At 39.6% G+C, this 19,502-nt stretch overlaps 1 protein-coding gene across 2 annotated transcripts in view; it reads right to left on the bottom strand.

Moving 5' to 3' along the window:
- The window catches only part of LOC126354548 (nardilysin-like), a 342,605-nt gene extending 331,765 nt beyond the window's left edge, over positions 1 to 10,840 (bottom strand). For both annotated transcript variants that reach the window (XM_050004292.1, XM_050004300.1), the window contains exon 1: positions 10,425 to 10,840. In XM_050004292.1, the coding sequence (XP_049860249.1) occupies positions 10,425 to 10,675 (251 nt within the window). In that variant the 5' untranslated portion in view covers positions 10,676 to 10,840. The remainder of the gene's footprint in view (positions 1 to 10,424) is intronic.
- Between the last annotated feature and the right edge of the window lie 8,662 nt (positions 10,841 to 19,502).

The raw sequence follows: 19,502 nt of genomic DNA, 5'->3' as shown, positions 1-19,502 counted from the left end.
GGCAGCGGAGGGCATTGAGGTGCTGCCAGCACTTCCGCTTCAGCTGACAAAGGTGAGGAAGCCAATTCAATTGGGTGTCAAAAACCAGCCCTAAGAATAGGTATGTCTCCAATACAGTGAGTGGATAGTCATTAAGGTAATGTCCAGGTTCTGGATGAATGGTACAACACCGACAGAAGTCCATGACACATGACTTTCCGACTGAAAACTGGAAGCCGTGGGCTAGAGCCCATGACTGTGCCTTGGGGATGGCTTTCTGTAGGCACCGCTCAGCAACACTAGTACTGGAGGAGCAGTATGAAATGCAGAAGTCATCTGCATACAGAGAAGGTGAGATGGACGGCCCGACAGCTGCTGCTAGACCGTTAATGGTCATTAAAAATAGAGATACACTCAATAGAGAGTCCTGCGGGACCCCATTCTCCTGGATATGAGGGGAACTGCGGGATGCCCCAACTAGGGAAGTATGGAGCAAGAGGAAATTTTAGAAAAAAATTGGGAGCAGGCCCCAGTGACCCCACTCATATAATGTGGAAAGGATATGATATCACCAGGTCGTGTCGTAAGCTTTTTGTAAATTTAATTAAAAAAAAAAAAGGAAAAAGAAAAAGAGGCTACCTGGTGTTGACGTCTGGAAAAATCTGTTCGGATGGCAGACTCGAGGGAAACTAGATTATCAGTGGTAGAGTGACCGTGGGGGAAACCACCCTGGTATGGAGCCAGTAGGCCATGTGACTCCAGCACCCAATGCATCTGCCAACTCACCAAACATTCTAACAGCTTACAAAGAACGTTGGTGAGGCTGATAGCTATCCACATCAAGTGGGTTTTTACCGGGTTTAAGCACCACAATGATGGTGCTCTCCCGCCATTGTGATGGGAAGATGCCATTGCATCTGGTTGAAGATGACAAGGAGATGACGCTTGTAGTTGGATGAGAGATGTTTGATCATCTGACTGCGGATCTGATCCAGCCCAGGAGCTGTGTTGGGGCAATGTGCAAGGATGCTGAGGAGCTGTAAATGGAGCATTATAAGGTTAACTGTGACGTTCAGTGAACGAGAGGGCTTTCCTTTCCATCCACCGTTTTGAGGGTGCAAAATGCTGGGGGATAATTCTCAGACACAGAGGCTTGAACATAGTGCTCAGAAAAGTGCTCAGCAATTGCATTTGCATCGGTACATAACATGCCATTGATGTTAATGACAGTGTCACCTGTCGGGGTCTGGTACCCACAAACACATCTGATCTTTGTCCAGACTTGGGAAGGTGGCATATGGCACCCGATGGTCGAGTCATACCTCTCCCAACATTCCTGTTTCCGTCTTTATATAAGCTGGCGAACGCAGGCAAGGAGCTGTTTAAAAGCTATTAGGTGCTCTAGGGAAGGGTGCTGCTTATGTCACTGTAGAGCTTGCGAACACTCTTCAATGGCCTCAGTGATTTCCACTGCCAAGGTACTGACTTTTGTCAGGGGCACCCTACAACATCGATAGCACCATGTGGGGGAGATTTAATGGAGACAGTAGAGGTGAAAGCTTCCCAGTCTACCTTGTTTAAAGCCCATTGTGGTAGACGTCCAGAGGAATGGCACTGGGGAGTGACATGAAGAAGGGGAAAGTGGTCACTACCACACAAGTCATTGTGGGCTCTCCAGTGGACAGATGGGCAGAGTCCTGGGCTGCAGAGGGATAAATCAATGGCTGAGTATGTGCTGTGAGCCACACTGAAATGTGTGAGGGGCCACTATTTAAGAGGCAGAGGTTGATTTAAGACAGGAAAGTTTCGACATCTCTACCCCAGCCAGTAAGCCCTGGCCACCCCACAAGGGGTTATGGGCGTTAAAATCTCCCAAAAGTAGGAAAAGTTTAGGGAGTTGATAAATCAGTGCAGCCAATGCATTCAGGGGTACTGCACCATTTGGAGGAAGACATACGTTGCACCTGTGTTGTCCTTATCCTGACAGCCACAGCTTCAAGATGGGTTTGAAGGGGCACAGGTTCACTGTATACTGAGTTCAGAACATAGACACAAACTCCACCTGACACTCTTATAGTCACTACAGTTCTTGTAATATCCCCTATAGCTGCGGAGGGCAGGGGTCCGCATTGCCAGGAACCAGGTTTCCTGGAGAGCAATGCAGAAAGCAGTTGCACTAGCTCAGCTAAGTGGTGGAAAAAACTGCAGCAATTCCACTGGAGGATGAGGTTATTGTGAGGCTGGGACGGCATGAAGCACACAAGGAGTCAGGTTACGCCTCAGGGTCACCTGCTGCCACTGACTGAGTATTTGTATCCAATTCCTATTCTGGATTAGGCATCAGTGAGATCCAGGTCCTCAGGGGACACTGAGACCTCCACCTCATCTGCAGGTGCAGAATTGGTAGGGAGTGGTGGTGTTGGGACCGCCAGAGTGTCCTTTTTCTTAGCAAACTTCTTTGTTTGCTTGACCTCTCACTTCTCTTTAGGGGCTTGCTGAAAGGGCTTCTTCAAAATAGCTTCAGGCACAGAGGAAGACCATGAAGCTCTTTGTACAGCAGCTTTTGGCTCCTTTAGCCACTGGCGAGTGTACGCTGTGGCATTAGTGGAAACCTTGGGAGAGAGGGTCCCAAGGGACCCCTTCCGCATTAGAGGAGCCGGAAGAGCTGGGGGAAGGGGACCGATGTCCCCTGCATTTGGGGGGGGGGGGGGGGGCTTGTTCCCAAAGTAGGTACTTTGGGAGCAATGAAAGGAGATTTTCCCCCCAACCACCAAGGGGGTGGACGTATTCTGGAGGCCCAGAGGGCCCACTGTTCGTGTCGTATTGTACAACTGGTACTTGTGATGGCAATGGTAATGTAGCTGCAGCATATGTGGACATCAACCGAATGGGATTTAATCGTTCAAATTTATGTTTAGCCTCTTGGTAAGTCAACCGGTCCAGTGTCTTGTACTCCACGATTTTCCGCTCCTTTTGGAGTACTGTGCACTCTGGCGAGCACGGCAAGTGCTGCTCTCCACAGTTGACAGAACTGGGAGCAGGCGCACATGGAGTACCTGGATGCAGTGGATGTCCGCTGTCTCGACATGTGGTGCTGGATGTGCAGCAGGAAGACATGCCCAAATTTCCAGCACTTAAAGCACCATATAAAGGGTGGGACGTATGGTTTAACATCACAGTGGTAAACCATCACCTTGACTTTTTCAGGCAATGAATCACCCTCAAAGGCCAAGATGAAGGCATTGGTAGCAATCCTGGTATCTTTGGGTCCCCTGTAAACGCGCCAGATGAAATGAACACCCCGCTGTTCTAGATTGGCGCAGAACTCGTCTTCAGACTACAAGAGCAGGTCGCGATGGAAAATAATTACGGGGAGTGGTGGAAACAGGAATATCACCCAGCCAGTCATAAGAAAGTAACGCCCAGGATTGGGCTGAGGATCCTGTCTGAATGAAGACCACTGCTTCTCATTTTGGACAGTACTGTCACTTCCCCAAGGCTTATTCTCAAGATGTTCAACAAAAAATTGAGGCTTCATTGGTAGAAAGGAGACCCCGTCCATTCTGCTACAAACTAAATACTATGGCTCTCTTCTTTCTGTAACCCTATGTTCCTCCCATGGTGTTGTGAGGGATGAAAACGATTCAGGGTCATATCTGTTAGCATTGTACTCGATCTTACCCTTCTTAGAGACTGCTGGCGCCGTACAGTCACCAGCTAGAGATGACTTAGTCCGCTTCATTGCAGGTCATCCGCCCTGGTGCCACCCACTCTGATCAGGGCACGATGGCTGTTTCCGAGAGTCCTGATGCCCCAGGAATACAGGCATCTACTCCTTGGCATTCGTGGGGAGTTTACAGCTCAGTGCTCAGCAGTGTGATCCCTGTGTTGTCAGGGAGCTACCACCAAATGGGTACACGACAGCCCCACCACAACGCACTGGCTACCATGCTGGATACTGAGCACAGAGAAGTAAAATTGCCATGGTTGCGAAAGAGGACAGGAGACAATGGAAGATGAGATACCCCGGAAGTGTCCTCGCGCAAATAGTTGAATTGCAGGTGGAGATGCAAAGCCATGACGAAAGGTTCAGGATATCAAATCTAAGGGCACTATAGATAACTCATGCACCACCTAGGGCGGCATTCCCTGTAAGGCCCGCATTTTAGTAGAATTTGGAAAGTGAAGGGTCAAAGTATAAAATGGAACCTGAACTTACTGTGGCAAAAAGTGAGACACTCCTTTTAGTCGCCTCTTACGACAGGCAGGGATACCTCGAGCCTATTCTAACCCCCAGACCTGCAGGGAAGAGTGCTGTAATGTGGATCTTGAAGTACTTGCTTTGTGTTCAGTGAGTTATTGCCCCATTTTTTTTTCTTTTGAGGGGGAGGGACCTAAGTGATTTTGTTGGAGGCTTTGGTGTCTTTTGTTGCTAAGTAATTTTTGTTTTCGTTTCATTCTATAGTAAATGTAATGTTGCGTCTGTTTCGTACTTCTAGAATTTCAGTTGCATTTTAATTGATCTAGTGAATATGGGGTTTTTGGGTTTTCGAATTATTGTGTTTTCGGTTGTGTTTTGTGAGTTATGTATGGTAGGTGTGTAAGGTTTGTCATTGTGATTTTCAATTACTGGTTAGCCTATACATTTCAAGAGCTGTGTTCAAGCTGTGTAGGTCAAAGGAAATGTTCGATTCCCCTTTTCAGAGTTATAGGTACTGGTTTTTCTGTATCAAGAGTTGCGTTTGAGCTATATAATTCAAGAAAAATGTGTGATTCCACTTTTCAGAGTTGTAGGTGTTGGTCTTTTGGTATTGAGGAATTTGTTTGAGCTTCATTGGTCAAAGGATACATCAGATTCCGGTTTTTGGAACTGCAGATGTTGGGTTTTTTTGTATCATGGGCTTCATTTGTGCTATAAATGTCGGGTGAATTGTACGATTCCTGTTGGTATTGTGACTGTAGCATTATGTGGTAAGTTCCGAATTTCCTTTTTTTGGGGGGGGGGGGGGGAGGAGGATGGCGGCGGTGTGGATGGTGCAGTATTTTGTGTTGTTATATATTTTACATTTCCCCAGCACAAACCCCCTATTTCCCGCTGCAGTTGTCCATTACTTTAATTTTATTGTTGGAGTGAGACATTTTGTGACACTTTTATTTTTGTTCTCATTTGTTGGTATGAGTATGTAGTGGTGACATCGTCACCATTTTATATAAACTAGACGTAGGCGTTGCCACATACTGATGACGCCAAGGGGTTCCTTGTGGAGTAGTGGAGCGGCCATGTACGAGGGGCATTTGAAAAGTCCTTGCAAAAATAAAAACTACTTACCTGTTTGGGGTAAACTTTTTTATTTTTTGACGTAGTCTCCTTTTAGACATACAATTTGTCCAATCCTGTTCTAATTTGTTGATCCCTTCCGAATAATAGGAATTGTCCAAGTCTGCAAAATAACTATTAGTGGCTGCAATCATCTCCTCGTTTGAATAAAATCTTTGTCCCGCCAGCCATTTCTTCAAATTGGGGAACAAATAGGAGTCCAAGGGAGCCAAGTTTGGAGAATAAGGGAGGGGGGGGGGGGGGATGTGAAATGAGTTGGAATCGTATTTCCAATAATTTTGCAACCACAAATGCTGAAGTGTGTGCTGGTGCACTGTCATGATGGAAAAGGACTTTTTTGCGGTCTGATTGCCAGTGTTTCTCTTGCAGCTCGGTTTTCACACAATCCAATAATGATGAATAATATTCACCTGTAATAGTTTTACCCTTTTCCAGATAGATTATCCCTTGCGAATCCCAAAAGACAGTTGCCATAACCTTTCCAATCAAAGGACTGGTCCTCGCCTTTTTTGGTGTATATTCTCCCTTGGTAACCCATTGTTTAGATTGTTGTTTGGTCTCAGGAGTATAATAATGTATCTATGTTTCATCCACAGTGACGAAACGACACTTAAAGCCCTGCGGATTCTTCCTGAACAGCTGCAAACCAATCTTGCAACACTTCACACGATTCCATTTTTGGTCAAGCGTGAGCAAACACGAAACCCATCTCGCGGATAGCTTTCTCATGTCCAAGTGTTAAGGCAAAATATTATGTACCCATTCATTTTAGATGCCCACAACACTAGCAATATCATGCACCTTAACTCTTCTGTCATCCATCACCATAACTGATTTTATCAATGATTTCTGGAGTCAAAACCTCCACAGGGAGTTGAGAACGTTCAGCATCACTTGTGCCCATAAGGCCACTCCAAAAAATTTGAAGCCACTTATAAACTGTTCTAATGGAAGGTGCAGAGTCACCATAATGTTTATCAAGCTTCTCTTTAGTCTCCTGACATGTTTTGCCTTTCATAAAGTAATGTTTAATCACCACATGAAATTCTTTTTCGTCAATTTTTTGACAGTCACTCAACTTCTTTGATTCACACAAATGCCAAACACTAAGAAATATACCAATGTGGCTGAAACTTGGTGTGTGTTCTTTCCAAAGATGCTACTATCTAAACATGACCTCAATACATGCCGGTGGTGCCATCTCTCGGACTTTGCACCGACTTTTCAAGTGCCCCTCATACATAAAATGTTTGCGTACATAGATATACCATGGCACTGCACTGAACGGATATTTGAATATTGTGCATAAGCAGTTGAATTTAGTGAAACTAAGCTTATAATTGTTGTTCATAGGTCCACTAACTAAGAAATCATAGCATTTCTGCTAAAGCTAGAGAGGGTTCTTAGTTCACTTTATAGGAAATACCAAAAATCAGTTATATGTGATCACTTCAATATTAATTTTATGTATGACTGTGCAAGAATGAGGATGTTGGAAGGTTTCCTAAACTCATATGATCTGATGCAGACTGTGTTTTTTCCAACAGATGTGCTGGGAACAGTAGCACAGGCACAGACAATATTTTTATTCATTCTTAATCACTAGAAGGGCATTCTGTTAGTAAAAGCATGAATGGCCTTTCAGACCTTGATGCACAAATTTTAACACTAAAAGGCTTTTGTACTCAAACAAATGTCACATATGTTACAAGCTATACAGGAAAGCTAATGCAATGGCATCAGAGAGTTTTTTAAACCTCATTAAGAAACAAGAGTGGCAGGATGTTTATAGTGCTGATAAAACAGATGACAAATATAATGCTTTCCTTAAAACATTTCCCATGTCCTTTGAGAATTGGTTTCCATTAGAACATTCTAAACAGGGTACTAGCAGTAAAAGACAGCCTGGATGGCTGACTAGTTGGATAAGGATATCATGTAGAACAAAGTGAGAATTATTCAAAATGTTTGACGTAGTCACAATCAAGGTACAGCAGCCCATTACAAACAGTATTGTAAGGTGCTGAAAAATGTTATTACGAAGGCAAAGAATATGTGGTGTGCAAATAGAATACCTAATTCACAGGATAAATTTAAAACCATATGGCCAGTTGTGAAGACAGTGTTGGTCAGCAACACAAGGTCGATGATATAGTCAGTTCGTAGTAAAAATATGTCTGTTATGATAAGTAAGATATAGTACTGTATTTACCAATAAGGTTCTGAGCATTGCTCTTGAATTAAATAAAAAACTTAACTATCCTAGAAAACACCTTTCCAATACTGATGTCTGAAACACTCCTCTGTGATTCTGACAAGGGGAAGATTGAGTCAATAATTAAATAACTGAAAATTAAGGACTGTCATGGATCTGATGGAGTGCCAAGCAGAATATTAAAAGTACTGTGCTGCACATGTTAGCCCTGTACTTAGCTGTATTTATAATTTTTCCTTTAAGGATGATTCGTTTACTGAACGATTAAAATACTCAGTAGTAAAGCCATTTTATAAAAATGGAGAAAGGGATATTGTAGACAATTTTAGCCCTATTTCTATGCCACCAGTGTTTTCTAAAGTTATTGAAAAGGCTATGATGTAAGGATAATGGATCATTTAATATCACATAATTTGCTATCAAAGGTACAGTTTGGATTTATAAGCGTTTTAACAACTGAAAATGCTATATTCTCATTTCCCTGTGACGTACTGGATGGACTAAACAAAAGGTTTTGAAAACTAACGATATTTTTTGGTTTAACTGAGGCTTTTGATTGTGTTGATCAAAAAATATTGCTCCAGAAGTTGGACCATTAAGGAATATGGGGAGTAGCTCACAACTGGTTCACCTCTTACTTCAACAACATTCACCAAAAGGTCATTATTCACAGTGTTGAGAATGACTGTAATGTGGGGTCTGAGTGAGGTACAGTTAAATGGGGGGGGGGGGGGGGGGGGAGGGGGGGTTCCATGGATCAGTGATGGGGCCACTCCTCCTCCTTATTATGTTAATGATATGCCCTATAGTATTACAGGTAATTCTAAAATATTTCTGTCTGCTGATGACACTAGCTTGGTAGTAAAGAATATTGTGACCAACACTGGCTCTGTTTCAAATAGTGCAGCTCATGACATAAGTTCACAGCTTGTAGAAAATAAACTAGTGCTAAATCACAGTAAGATTCAGTTTTTACAGTTTGTAACAAACTATTCAACAAAACCCGACATTTTAATTACACAGAATGAGCATTTGATCAGTGAAACAGAGCAGCTCAATTTTCTAGGTGTTCAGAGAGATAGTAAATTATCATGGAAAGCCCACATTCAGAATCTTGTTAATGCTGCCATTTTTGCTATTCAAACGGTATCTGAAGTAAGAGATCATTCAACACAAAAATTAGTCAACTTTGCTTACTTTCGTTCACTTACGTCATATGCTATTATATTTTGGGGTAACTCGACCCATTCTAAAAGAATATATTTGACTCAAAAACTGGCACTTCAGGCAATAAGTGGTACAAGTTCGCGAACCTCTTGTTGACCCCTGTTCACTAGTCTAGGTATTTTCACATTGGGCTCTCAATATACATATTCTTTACTGTCCTTTCTTGTTCACAATATCAGCTTATTTCCAACCATTATCAGCTTTCACTCAGTTAATACTTGGAAGAAATCCAATCTGCATCTGGATCGCACTTCCTTAAGTCTTGTGCAGAAAGGTGTGCAGCATACTGCTGCATCCATTTTCAGTAAGATACCAAAGAATTCAAAAATCTTAGCAGTGACCCATGTACTTTCAAATCGAAACTGAAGAGTTATCTCATGGGTCACTTTTCCTATTCTGCTGAGGAGTTCCTTGAAAAATCAAGCTGATTCTTACATTACAGTGCTGATTGGATTTAATTAAACTTATGGCTTGATGTTTTTGGGTTCATAAACATTTTATTTTCTCTCTTACACTTTTATGTTGTAATTTCATGTACTGACACATTCCATGACATAGAAATTTATTCCTCAATTTGGTCCTACAGAACTAGACACACATATCAATGAAAAACAAAATAAATCAAGGGTCGAAGCATATGGGTGGAATGGGACACTTCCCTAATGATGAAAGATAAGCTTCTGTTTTTTAAACTTGACCACTGAATCAATAATGGCTGTAAACTAAATTTAAATAGTTTCAAAATAAAATCTAATATTCTTTTACTCCATCCACACCTTTAGCAGTGTCAACACTGTATGTATTTCCTCAACAAATATTGTGACATTATTTTTCCATCGCAGAAAAATTTAACTTCTGCAAATTCAGGAAACTATGACATACTTTAAATGAAGAATAAAATTTAAAAAACATTCAGGCTGTTTCACATGGGATCGCCTAATAGTTGTCACCAAGGCATTGTTCATTTGTGGTCAAATTCTAGAGGTGCTGTCACAAATATTTCTCTCCATTAAAGTTTGTGTCCTGCATGCGACACCAATGATGTTTACAATGAGAATACGTTCAGAGTATTTTATTACTCACGCAGTATCAACTACCAGACATACAAGGCTTTCTGTAGCACCGTATAACATTGTACAGCCATTAGTTCGCATGCTCGTAATATGTGGAAGTGCTACCACATCAGGAATGAAAGAAACTTCTAAGTTAATGAATATACAACATCCAAACCGTTTCCTAAATGGAGAACTATGCCATTTCATAAATTCTTCACATGGTAAAATAAAGACACATTGTAACACACGTACACCTATATACGGTTAAGTTAATACAGGGCACATAAGATCAAAAATAAATACTGTGTATTGTGACAAGGGAGAGATGAAAATTATAAATACTGCTGTGTGTCTCTGTGTGTGTTAGAATTCACGAATCTGCTCGAATAATCATCGAACTTGATGATGTGGCAGTTACACTACATTAACTGAATGTTACAATTGGAAAGCGTACTCAAAAACAGTCAATTCATGGTTAGTCAATGGATAAAAAACCCGAAATCACAATTTCATTCGTGTGCAAGGACGCCTTTCTAACCTGTCATTTAAACCGTAGCAACAGTGGCTTCCGAATACACATATGTCACTTACAGAATCCGTAAAACGTTACCTGTATTCCCGACTATCATTTTCCGATTTCGTTGGTGTAGGGAGAACAATGAACTTCTGACTGACACTTCCGTTGGTATTGCAAATCTCATTAGTCGATGATTCATTTTTGGCAACAATGTCATCGCGTCTTGACATTTTGGGACCTGGGAGGTTATGTCCATTCCCGTCATTGGCCACTCTCTTAGACATTCCGGTTATTCTAGAAACGAGTGGCACCAGATTTTTCAAACGTACAACATTTTTAAACATGAGTTTTAATTTTTACATTTTGATATGACTTCGATCAATGTAAACACCACATGAATAATATCAAAGATTTTACTAAACAGGGCAATAAATTACAGTAAATGCAGCTTCAACGACTTTACTAGTAGACAATAAAATCGATACTATCTGTCACACACCCATGTTTCGCACTTGCTAGAACGATGAACACATTGCGCATGCGCCTGCTTCAAAAGTTGATACGGTTTTTCGACACTGAAAAATTTGAAAGAACTTAATTAGAACTATAACTTCGATATACGATGGATGTTAATGGAACGTATCGTGGCATCAACGACAAATGGAGGTGTGTTTAAGCACGATGAAATGTCAGCGCGTCGTCGTTTCGCTCTGCCTAGCAGCGAACAGTAAAACCATATCACACCTACCAACGGTACAAAAATAGGGATATAGTACTCTTAAGTTTGCTGTTGTGAACAGTTTTATTTAATAACTTCAATGGAATTGAAATAGCTCAGTCTTATCAGACAGAGATTGTTTTACGCTCTTTGCCGTAATGGAAGAGTTTATTATCGTTGTTCAGCGTTAATGTGTAGTCCAGAGACAACGCCTTCTAGAAAGCGTTGCTAGACATCACTGGTGCATTATCCGATAGAAGGCTCGACAATAGTGACTCTGAAACTGATAACAAACAAACGAATAACTCCACAGCAAGTGAACCACAGTTGGGGCAAGGGGAAGTTTCATCAGACACTACTGTTGATAAAGATTCTTTCTTTTGGGAGATCAGTGATAAAACACAAGATCAAGTAGTACGATACAGATTTAATCAGAATAGAAACCACAGTCTAACATAACAGTCGCGACACTTCGCCTCTGTCTTGTTGCCTACCGCTCCAGCAGCGCCCCAAGCGACCAGTAACTTAAATTGTGAGTTCGGCGCGATCGTGACAGCGAATAATGGGTGTTTATTTTCATTTCTACAATGGTTTTTGCAAGCGGGAGCGTTTGTAGCCCAATAAATTGCAGCAACAACAGGAAGAAGACACCACAGCTGTCTTTAAAGGTTTCCTAAGGATCCTGAAAGGTACATACCATCATATTACTAAGCTGTATCGCCAGGATTCACTAGTAAACTACATGTGTATTAATGATTAGTGTTAGTTAATGGCAGACAAGAAGACCTTACGAAAAAAGACCCAATTTACCTGTATAATAATATTAGGTTTTGTTTGCTACATTTGGATCAAAATCAGTTCATGAACACAGAAAATAATAAACCCGTGTGGAATGCAGTATCCACACTGTTTGACATCCCAAATGTAATCAGCTCATTGTAATGTTTCAAACATATTTCTCCCACTATTTCAGAGTTGCTTGTCCCACTTAGAATAATATAAAGAGGAAGGTCGTACTTGTGGCAACAGGCAGCAATGACAAAGATTACACGCCTACAGAACAATAAAAGAGATGTTGATCGCTTTTGAAGGTAAGGGTACATGTCTGTGCTTCTTACGTGTGAATATGTGTGTTTATATTCTTTTTATATCAACCTGGTAAGCTGTAATTCTGTCCAACGTCACAAGTGTTTCTTCACGAATGTGTTGTAGCTTGCACTCGATTCATGGTTTTTGTCCATACTTGTGCTTATTTTAGAATCATTTTTAGAAACATATATGCCTTGTGATACTTCACAAACGCTTGGAGGCAACAAAATAATGCAAATTTTTCGTAAATTACGGAGGAAATGGATGCAAAATAAACGTTATGCTTACGACGCGTCTGACGTTCACCTTACTCGCCGCTTGGAGCACTAGTGTCGCTCGATCTGTCAAACCGTAACGATTTTGACAGCAGTGAGTGTCGCGACTGTTTTGTTAGACTGTGATAGAATCTCTGATTTTGAGATGTTAGAGCGTGCATAATCGGATAAACAGAGATTTCTTTCCAAATATTTGTTCGAAAGGAAATTGTTGAATGGAGACATTCCGCAACACAGTTACCCTGTGTCTAAGTTCTTTTACTATAGCGTTCTGAACTTTTCCTAATTTATGGAAAAAAATTTTGTTTTCGAAAATGCCAAACTATAAAATTTTGACTTTTTCTGTTCATTAGTGCCATATAGTTTTACATTCCTTGAAAAGGAGAGCTTCAACTTTCAGGTTGAACAGGTTTTATAGACAACTGAAATTTTTTCCATACGTAAACCTGTTTTATTACCACATTATCTCATAAGGGGCTCATTAAAATCAAAAACTAGCCTTATTTAACATAATTGTAGTTTTGAAAGATGAGTAAGAGACTCATTATTCTAGGATTTTAAATGGGTCCAATATATATGTGAAAGGTCCAAAGACTTAAAGGTTTCAATTTATACAACTTCTGTGCACTCTGTTTTGTACTGAAATCAGCCAGTCAATGAAGTAAAAACATGTTCCACTGCTTCAATATCTTCCTTTGCTATAGAGTTATCCTTTCCTTGTTGAAGCCTTTCTGCTGAACCAACAGGAACTGGAGCACTTAGAATATTCAAAACATTGTCAACAGGAAATGAGCATTGATGGCGCTGTTGCTGTACTTCAGCTGGAAACCTATACCCATCAGCTGGTCCATGTGTGAGCATAAAGTTCACTAAAATTTCATTTAACTCATAACTGGTATCTATAATCTCTGGAAGCCACCAGTCGGTGTCACACACACACACACACACACACACACACACACACACACACACACACACACACACACACACAAACACACCACAAACAACCTCCTTCTCAGGTTTTTGAATCTGAAAATTATCCTGCTCTTTCTGAGGTGTTGGCCGAACGAATGAAATTTCTTCTTTCTTGCTCCTGTGTGAAATGTGTGTTCACCCATCACTTTGAGTCCAAAAATGTGTCGTCTGAATTCTTTTCACAGGAGTAATTTGTTTGGAACTTTCTTATTTTTTCTGCTTATGGAATTCTTCGATTTCCTCTTTTGACAAAAGAATCGCAGCTGTATTTGGTCTGGAAATATTATGTTTTGTAGCACAGTGCTTCAGCAGGCCTTCTACACCATCACAAGGCCTCTTGCCATGACCAGTAGCACCGTATACCCAGTCAGTTGGCAGAAGCGGCTTACCCAGTTCAAACAGCTGGTAACGATTTTTAAAATGACTATTAGCACCTTTGCAGTTGAAGAATATCGCGAATCGCTAGCTAAGCATGTGCTGAGTTATGTCCTGTGTCATCACTTATAACTGCAACACTTGTTGTCTCGTTTTGAAAATATGTCCCTCCTGTAGAAATTGAAACCTGGTCATTACTCCAACCATACCCTTGTACTTCTTGTGGGAGAACCATAGACAAATTCTCAGCAAAATTACAGCTAAGTACTAAACATATTTCATCAGCATGTACACGCTCTTTAACTTCTGCAATGTGTTGTTGTTGCAATTTCTTCAGATGCTGGTGTGCTACTGATTTCACTAACCATTTTCCAAGTTCTTCAATGAAACTGTCAAAGGCAAAAGTTTTCTTAAATAGTTTGTTTACCTCCCATGTCTCATATGTAATTTCTGCAGAGTTATCTGCTATGTCTTCCAGGCCAAGCGTATAAAGACAGTCCTCCCTTTCCAGGACAGTCACCACATTTTTGAAACAACAAGTTTCTCAATTTACGTCAAAGACTACTAATAACTTCACACACGCAACCAATGTGTCGTATGGCATGTACTCCAGTAGGTTGTTGAAAGTTACCACACATAGTTCAAAATTTACACAGTACACAAATAAACAGACATCTCTATGTGGGTGTGGAACTACTCACTTAGGTTGTAGTGCATAAAATTTTCATCTTCCAATACGTGAAGTTGTGTAGTTGCTTTTATAAATTGCAAAAGTTTCTTTAATACTGCAAGTCATCTGCCTCTTCACTTTCTCAACTTTTTGACCTTCAACTGTTACAGTTGTATTGCATTTTTTGTTGGCACTCTGGCGAGAACAGTGCAATTTATCTTCCAGATAAAATGACTGCACTATCTGAACTTGAGCTACTTCTGGAGGGTGACCATAGTATAGATCTGGTCATCCAAAGACTCCTTTCACAGATCTCACATTTCTTGATTGGTCTGCCATGTACTTTGATACTGATGAAACGTGGTTCAAAATGTTGTCTTTGAAAATATCTGTGAAATAATAGTTAAAACTTGCCTCTTTTCACTGTAGGATGCACAATATTCAACAGCTATATTGATATTTGTGAAAAGTGCTTTGGTTCATTTTCTTTTGAAGATGGAATTTCTACTTTGAAGAGTGTGGTCAGTTTTGCTGTAGTGTATTCATCCATAGCTTTAGTAATTTCTCTGCACTTTCTTGACACATAGAGTTTGTGGCTCAACCTCACTGACCATGACAGGACTAACACCTACCTCTGTAGATAACAGATTCAGAGTATTTAATGCTTCCTCTATTTATGCAAAATCATCATCTGCACCCTGGGAGGCTTCACCTTTTTTAGGTGCTATCAGTGTTGTTATTCTGTCAAAACATTTAGAACACAAAAAGTCGTATCTGGAAACATCTTCCCTTTGAAACAGTCTTCAAATGAGAACACTTATTCCAAACCTGAACAAAGTCTGTTTTCTTGTTTGTCTTGTATGTGGATATGTAAATAGTCAGCACACTTCACTTTCCTGTGGTCCCAATCAGAAGACATTTCAAAGAGTAATTTTCCCAAAACACACTGCAACTCCGTCAGCTGGCAAATTCCTCACGAAAATACAAACCCACTGGACGGTCTCGGATTCCTTAGAAGCCTCTTTAGTAAACAAATTAGCACTCAACAACTACAATACAGAAACCTCCAATAAAGAACCATGACAAAGAACTGACACAAAATTACAACAAAGTGTGAGAAATATCTGCAACAATGAAATTGAAATGAAGTAACTGCAACAAAGAAAGTGAAATGAAATAATTGCAACAAGGAAAGTGACAAGAAATAATTGCAACAAAGACAATAGAAATAAACATTGTAACAAAGTAAGTTAGTAAGAAACAACTTCAGTGAAGAAAGACAAATACTTTAAGTCAGTTTTAAAATTGATTTATTTCACACAAAAACAAAAACTATAGTTTGTCTGTAGGGGTCAGACTTCTGTCACTATCAGCACATACACCCATTCTGAAAACACACAATCACTGATTCTTATACAATCCTGATCCGAGCAACATGAAGTCTCTCGCTGCAGAGTCTCACTTCATGATGCAGCGTTATTTTAAGTGAGTACATTTTTTTTTAACTGGTGGATATGATTGTCGAGGGATGGACAAATTGAGATGTTCATTCAACTGAGGAAAACTATCATTCTTTAACTCCTGCTGTGATCAGTTTATTCAAGGCGCTTTTCACATTTAAAATTGATGTTTGCCTCTTACCCTCTCGCCCATTTTATAAACAGAAGAATCATCATCCGATGCAAGAGACAAGCCACCTCCGTTCTTTATGTTCAACAGCCCTTAACCTGAAACATTGGAATATGGTGCCAATTGGCTAATATCGCACTTTTTTGACAGGTTTCCTGGCCACAAATCCAACAATATATTCAACAACATCATTCACATATAACGTGAGGGAAGCTGGATGTAATATATAACCATGGTCATAATTTATTAATGCCAGTCCTGGAACAGTAGGCAACACACTGCATTTAACATTCTCATTTTGACAGTAGATAATGTTACACTGAGAATTGTGGTAGCATCAATGGTAGAACAATTTGAACTTGTAGGTGTGCGAATATGGACATGACCCAGAAGTCTCTTGAATGTAGATTCAAATTTCCGAACTGTGGGTTTATTATTCGCCCCCCCCATGACTCCTCACAGCACTGAAAAATACTTCCAAGTGGTTTTCACTAAGTTTGTGAGTCAACAACAATGTAATTCCTGGCGCAAATCAATCTGTAATATCCTCATACACAGCTAAGGATGACTACAGACTAATGATCATGCCTAGAAACTCAATGTTTCTTGTGCAATGCACCAGTAAAGAACCTCCACAGGTTTTTTAAAATGTAAACACCCCATCTTTCGCTTCTTTTACATATTTGCGTACATCACTGAATGTAATTGGGACCATACCTCCTTTGAATCCCTTGCAAAATAGCTTCCTACTGTTTAACATGTCAAGTAAATTATTCATCAACGTGACAGATTTCTCCATTGCATCACAACCCAGAAACTGGGAGAGACCCAAATGTTTGCCACAGTATGTAAGGGCACTGGAAACACCTAAATGTCTGTGCAGCAAATTTAACCTTCACAGGTTCTTTGTGCCAATTAATATGGCGTTTCGTCAGTTTTGTCCCCAAATACAATCCCTCTGCAACTGTAATTTTTGTAGTTCCACAAAATAACGCGTTCCCATTCACAGGAGCGAGTAACGGAATAAACAGTTACTCGCTCCTGTGAACGGGAATGCATTATGCAGTTTTTGATGTCACTCGCGTCCATCTAGAAAAGTTTTTACTGAGTTTAACGAAGGCGATGTTGCCTGATATATTTGACGATACCCTTTGGCTACACTGACTAAAGGATCCTTCCAAGAAATACCAAATTAAGATAACCTGAAGATTCCTAAATAAGGCGAAATGCGTAGTAGAAAAATAAAAAACTAAAATTACAACAAAGACTGTTTTTAACCACCACCAAAAAAAGTTGAGAGTAATTTCAAATTTATGTAGCTCTTCCAGATACTCCTTTCCATGTTCTCCATTAAAGCTTCTCAAAAGATGGATAACAACTGATGGGAGAAGATTCAACAAAAAAAAGGAACAACTTTTACTAACGATTGAATAATATATTTGCACAAAAGTAGAAAAATGGACAAATTATTTGTAGTAAAATCAAGAGTATGGTAGGTGCATACCAGTGCCCTTAAGATCCAACACTTGCGTTTGAAAGATTAAATGTACAACACACAAAACAGTTATCACTGTTAACACTACTAATTTACTTTGTAGACTTCTTAACTTTGCAGTGCTGTATGAGTAATAAGGCTCAGAATTTATAAATATTAGTTTACCTCCAACATGTGAGCTGTTCTTCCAGTGGTCATCTGCTTCTGTTTTAATTCTGACAGCAGTGCTTCACCAGTACTGACTTTGTTAAACAATGGCATTTATGTCTCTCTAAACGTATCTTTTTCTTTGCCACTTCAAGTCTACTCTTAGCAACTTCCCCAAGATTAGTTACTTTATTGGGAGACACAATTACTGCTTCCTTCGCATAATCCCATATATAGGATTTCCTGAATGTTCCTGACCATTTTAGTTGATGGCCATCAGTCACACGACTAAAAAAAAAGCAATACAATGACAAAATTTTCTACACTGGTTTTGAACACAAATTTAACAGTTTACTGCTATCAACTACAGTTTTAAAACTTACCGCACAGTCAGCTACTTACACTGTCCTTAAACAGCTTGCACATTATGCTAACAAACCATTTCTGTGCATAGTACATCATGCTCTTTTTGAACCATACTTACAGTAGTATATCACTGCTTGGGAAAATCCCAGCAGCAATAATACTAAAAGAGTTTATGAATTGCGAAAAAAGACCATTAAGACCATCTTCAATAAAAAAAATCTCATGCAGAACTGCCTACCATAATCTAAAAATATTGAAATTACCATGTACATAAAGAGAACAATTTTGTGAATCAAAGCCAGTGTAACACCATAAAAAAGATATGTGTTCATTCATACGAAATGAAATAAAGGTCAACTGGAAAGTATGCCACACAAACTGAGAGCTGCTGAGAAAAGTCCTTGGTACCCAGTTGTACAATTTTTAAGAGTCTACAGGGCAGTATGAGTGAAAAGGTATTCTAGAAAGAGCCAAAGGATTATTTAATGGAAAAAAATTATGCATCATATGTGTTTGGCTGTCTGATCTGTACTTAAGGAATATAATAATAGCTTTAAGACCTACATATCAATCAAGAGAAAAATCTATGCTATATACTACCATTATCAATAATTTTAAGTTTTATATTGTAACATGTACTCTATGCATTTTAAGATACTGGATCGAGTTGATATGTCTTATATCACAAGTACACATACCGTACATAATGTAATGACATGGAAACAAAGAAAAATAAATAAATCAAATGCTTTGATCTTAGTACCCTATCAATTCTCTAATAACAACAAATCTTCCTCAGCAACACTAGTCAGTGTTTTTATACAAACTAAACCAATATTGAGCTAAATGTAATTTCAGTTGGAAAGAAATTATAGATTTAAGTCAACCAAACGTGTGCACAACCACTTTCTTTAGTCATTTTGATAATAGTACAAATAAAATGCATCTTACACATCATTTTGTGAACTAGCGGATGCCTCTTGCGCATTTCTCTGAGTTGGTGGTTTCCTCTTTTTTTTGGTGCTAAGCATGGAGGTTTATAAAAAATTGATGGTACAACATGTGGTTTGAGTTTCATTCCTATACCGGTCTCAGCATCAAAACTTTCCGGTGAAAGTTTTCTCTACAGCACTGCGTGGTTGGTTGTTTAAAAATTTTTTATTTCCAGAGCAAGGGTCCAAATATTTTTCTGTACTTTATCACTGGGAAAACCGTGATCAATTTTGAGACTATGTAAAACACGTATCTTCACAAGAATGATATACAGTATAATGATTCTTATCTTATATTTAGACACAAATAAATACTCCACGCTGGAAATATACTAAGTCAGCCTTACAAAAGTGTTCATAAGATATTTGTATTGTTAAAAGAAATGTACCTATGGAGCGAAATATTGGTTCCTTTCACACATGTTTTGGTGCAACCAAAT

The sequence above is a fragment of the Schistocerca gregaria genome, chromosome 1, assembly GCF_023897955.1.
Source record: "Schistocerca gregaria isolate iqSchGreg1 chromosome 1, iqSchGreg1.2, whole genome shotgun sequence".
Taxonomy (NCBI): domain Eukaryota; kingdom Metazoa; phylum Arthropoda; class Insecta; order Orthoptera; family Acrididae; genus Schistocerca; species Schistocerca gregaria.
The sequence above is the reverse complement of the archived record's forward strand: the minus strand, read 5'-3'. Positions and strand labels throughout refer to the sequence as shown.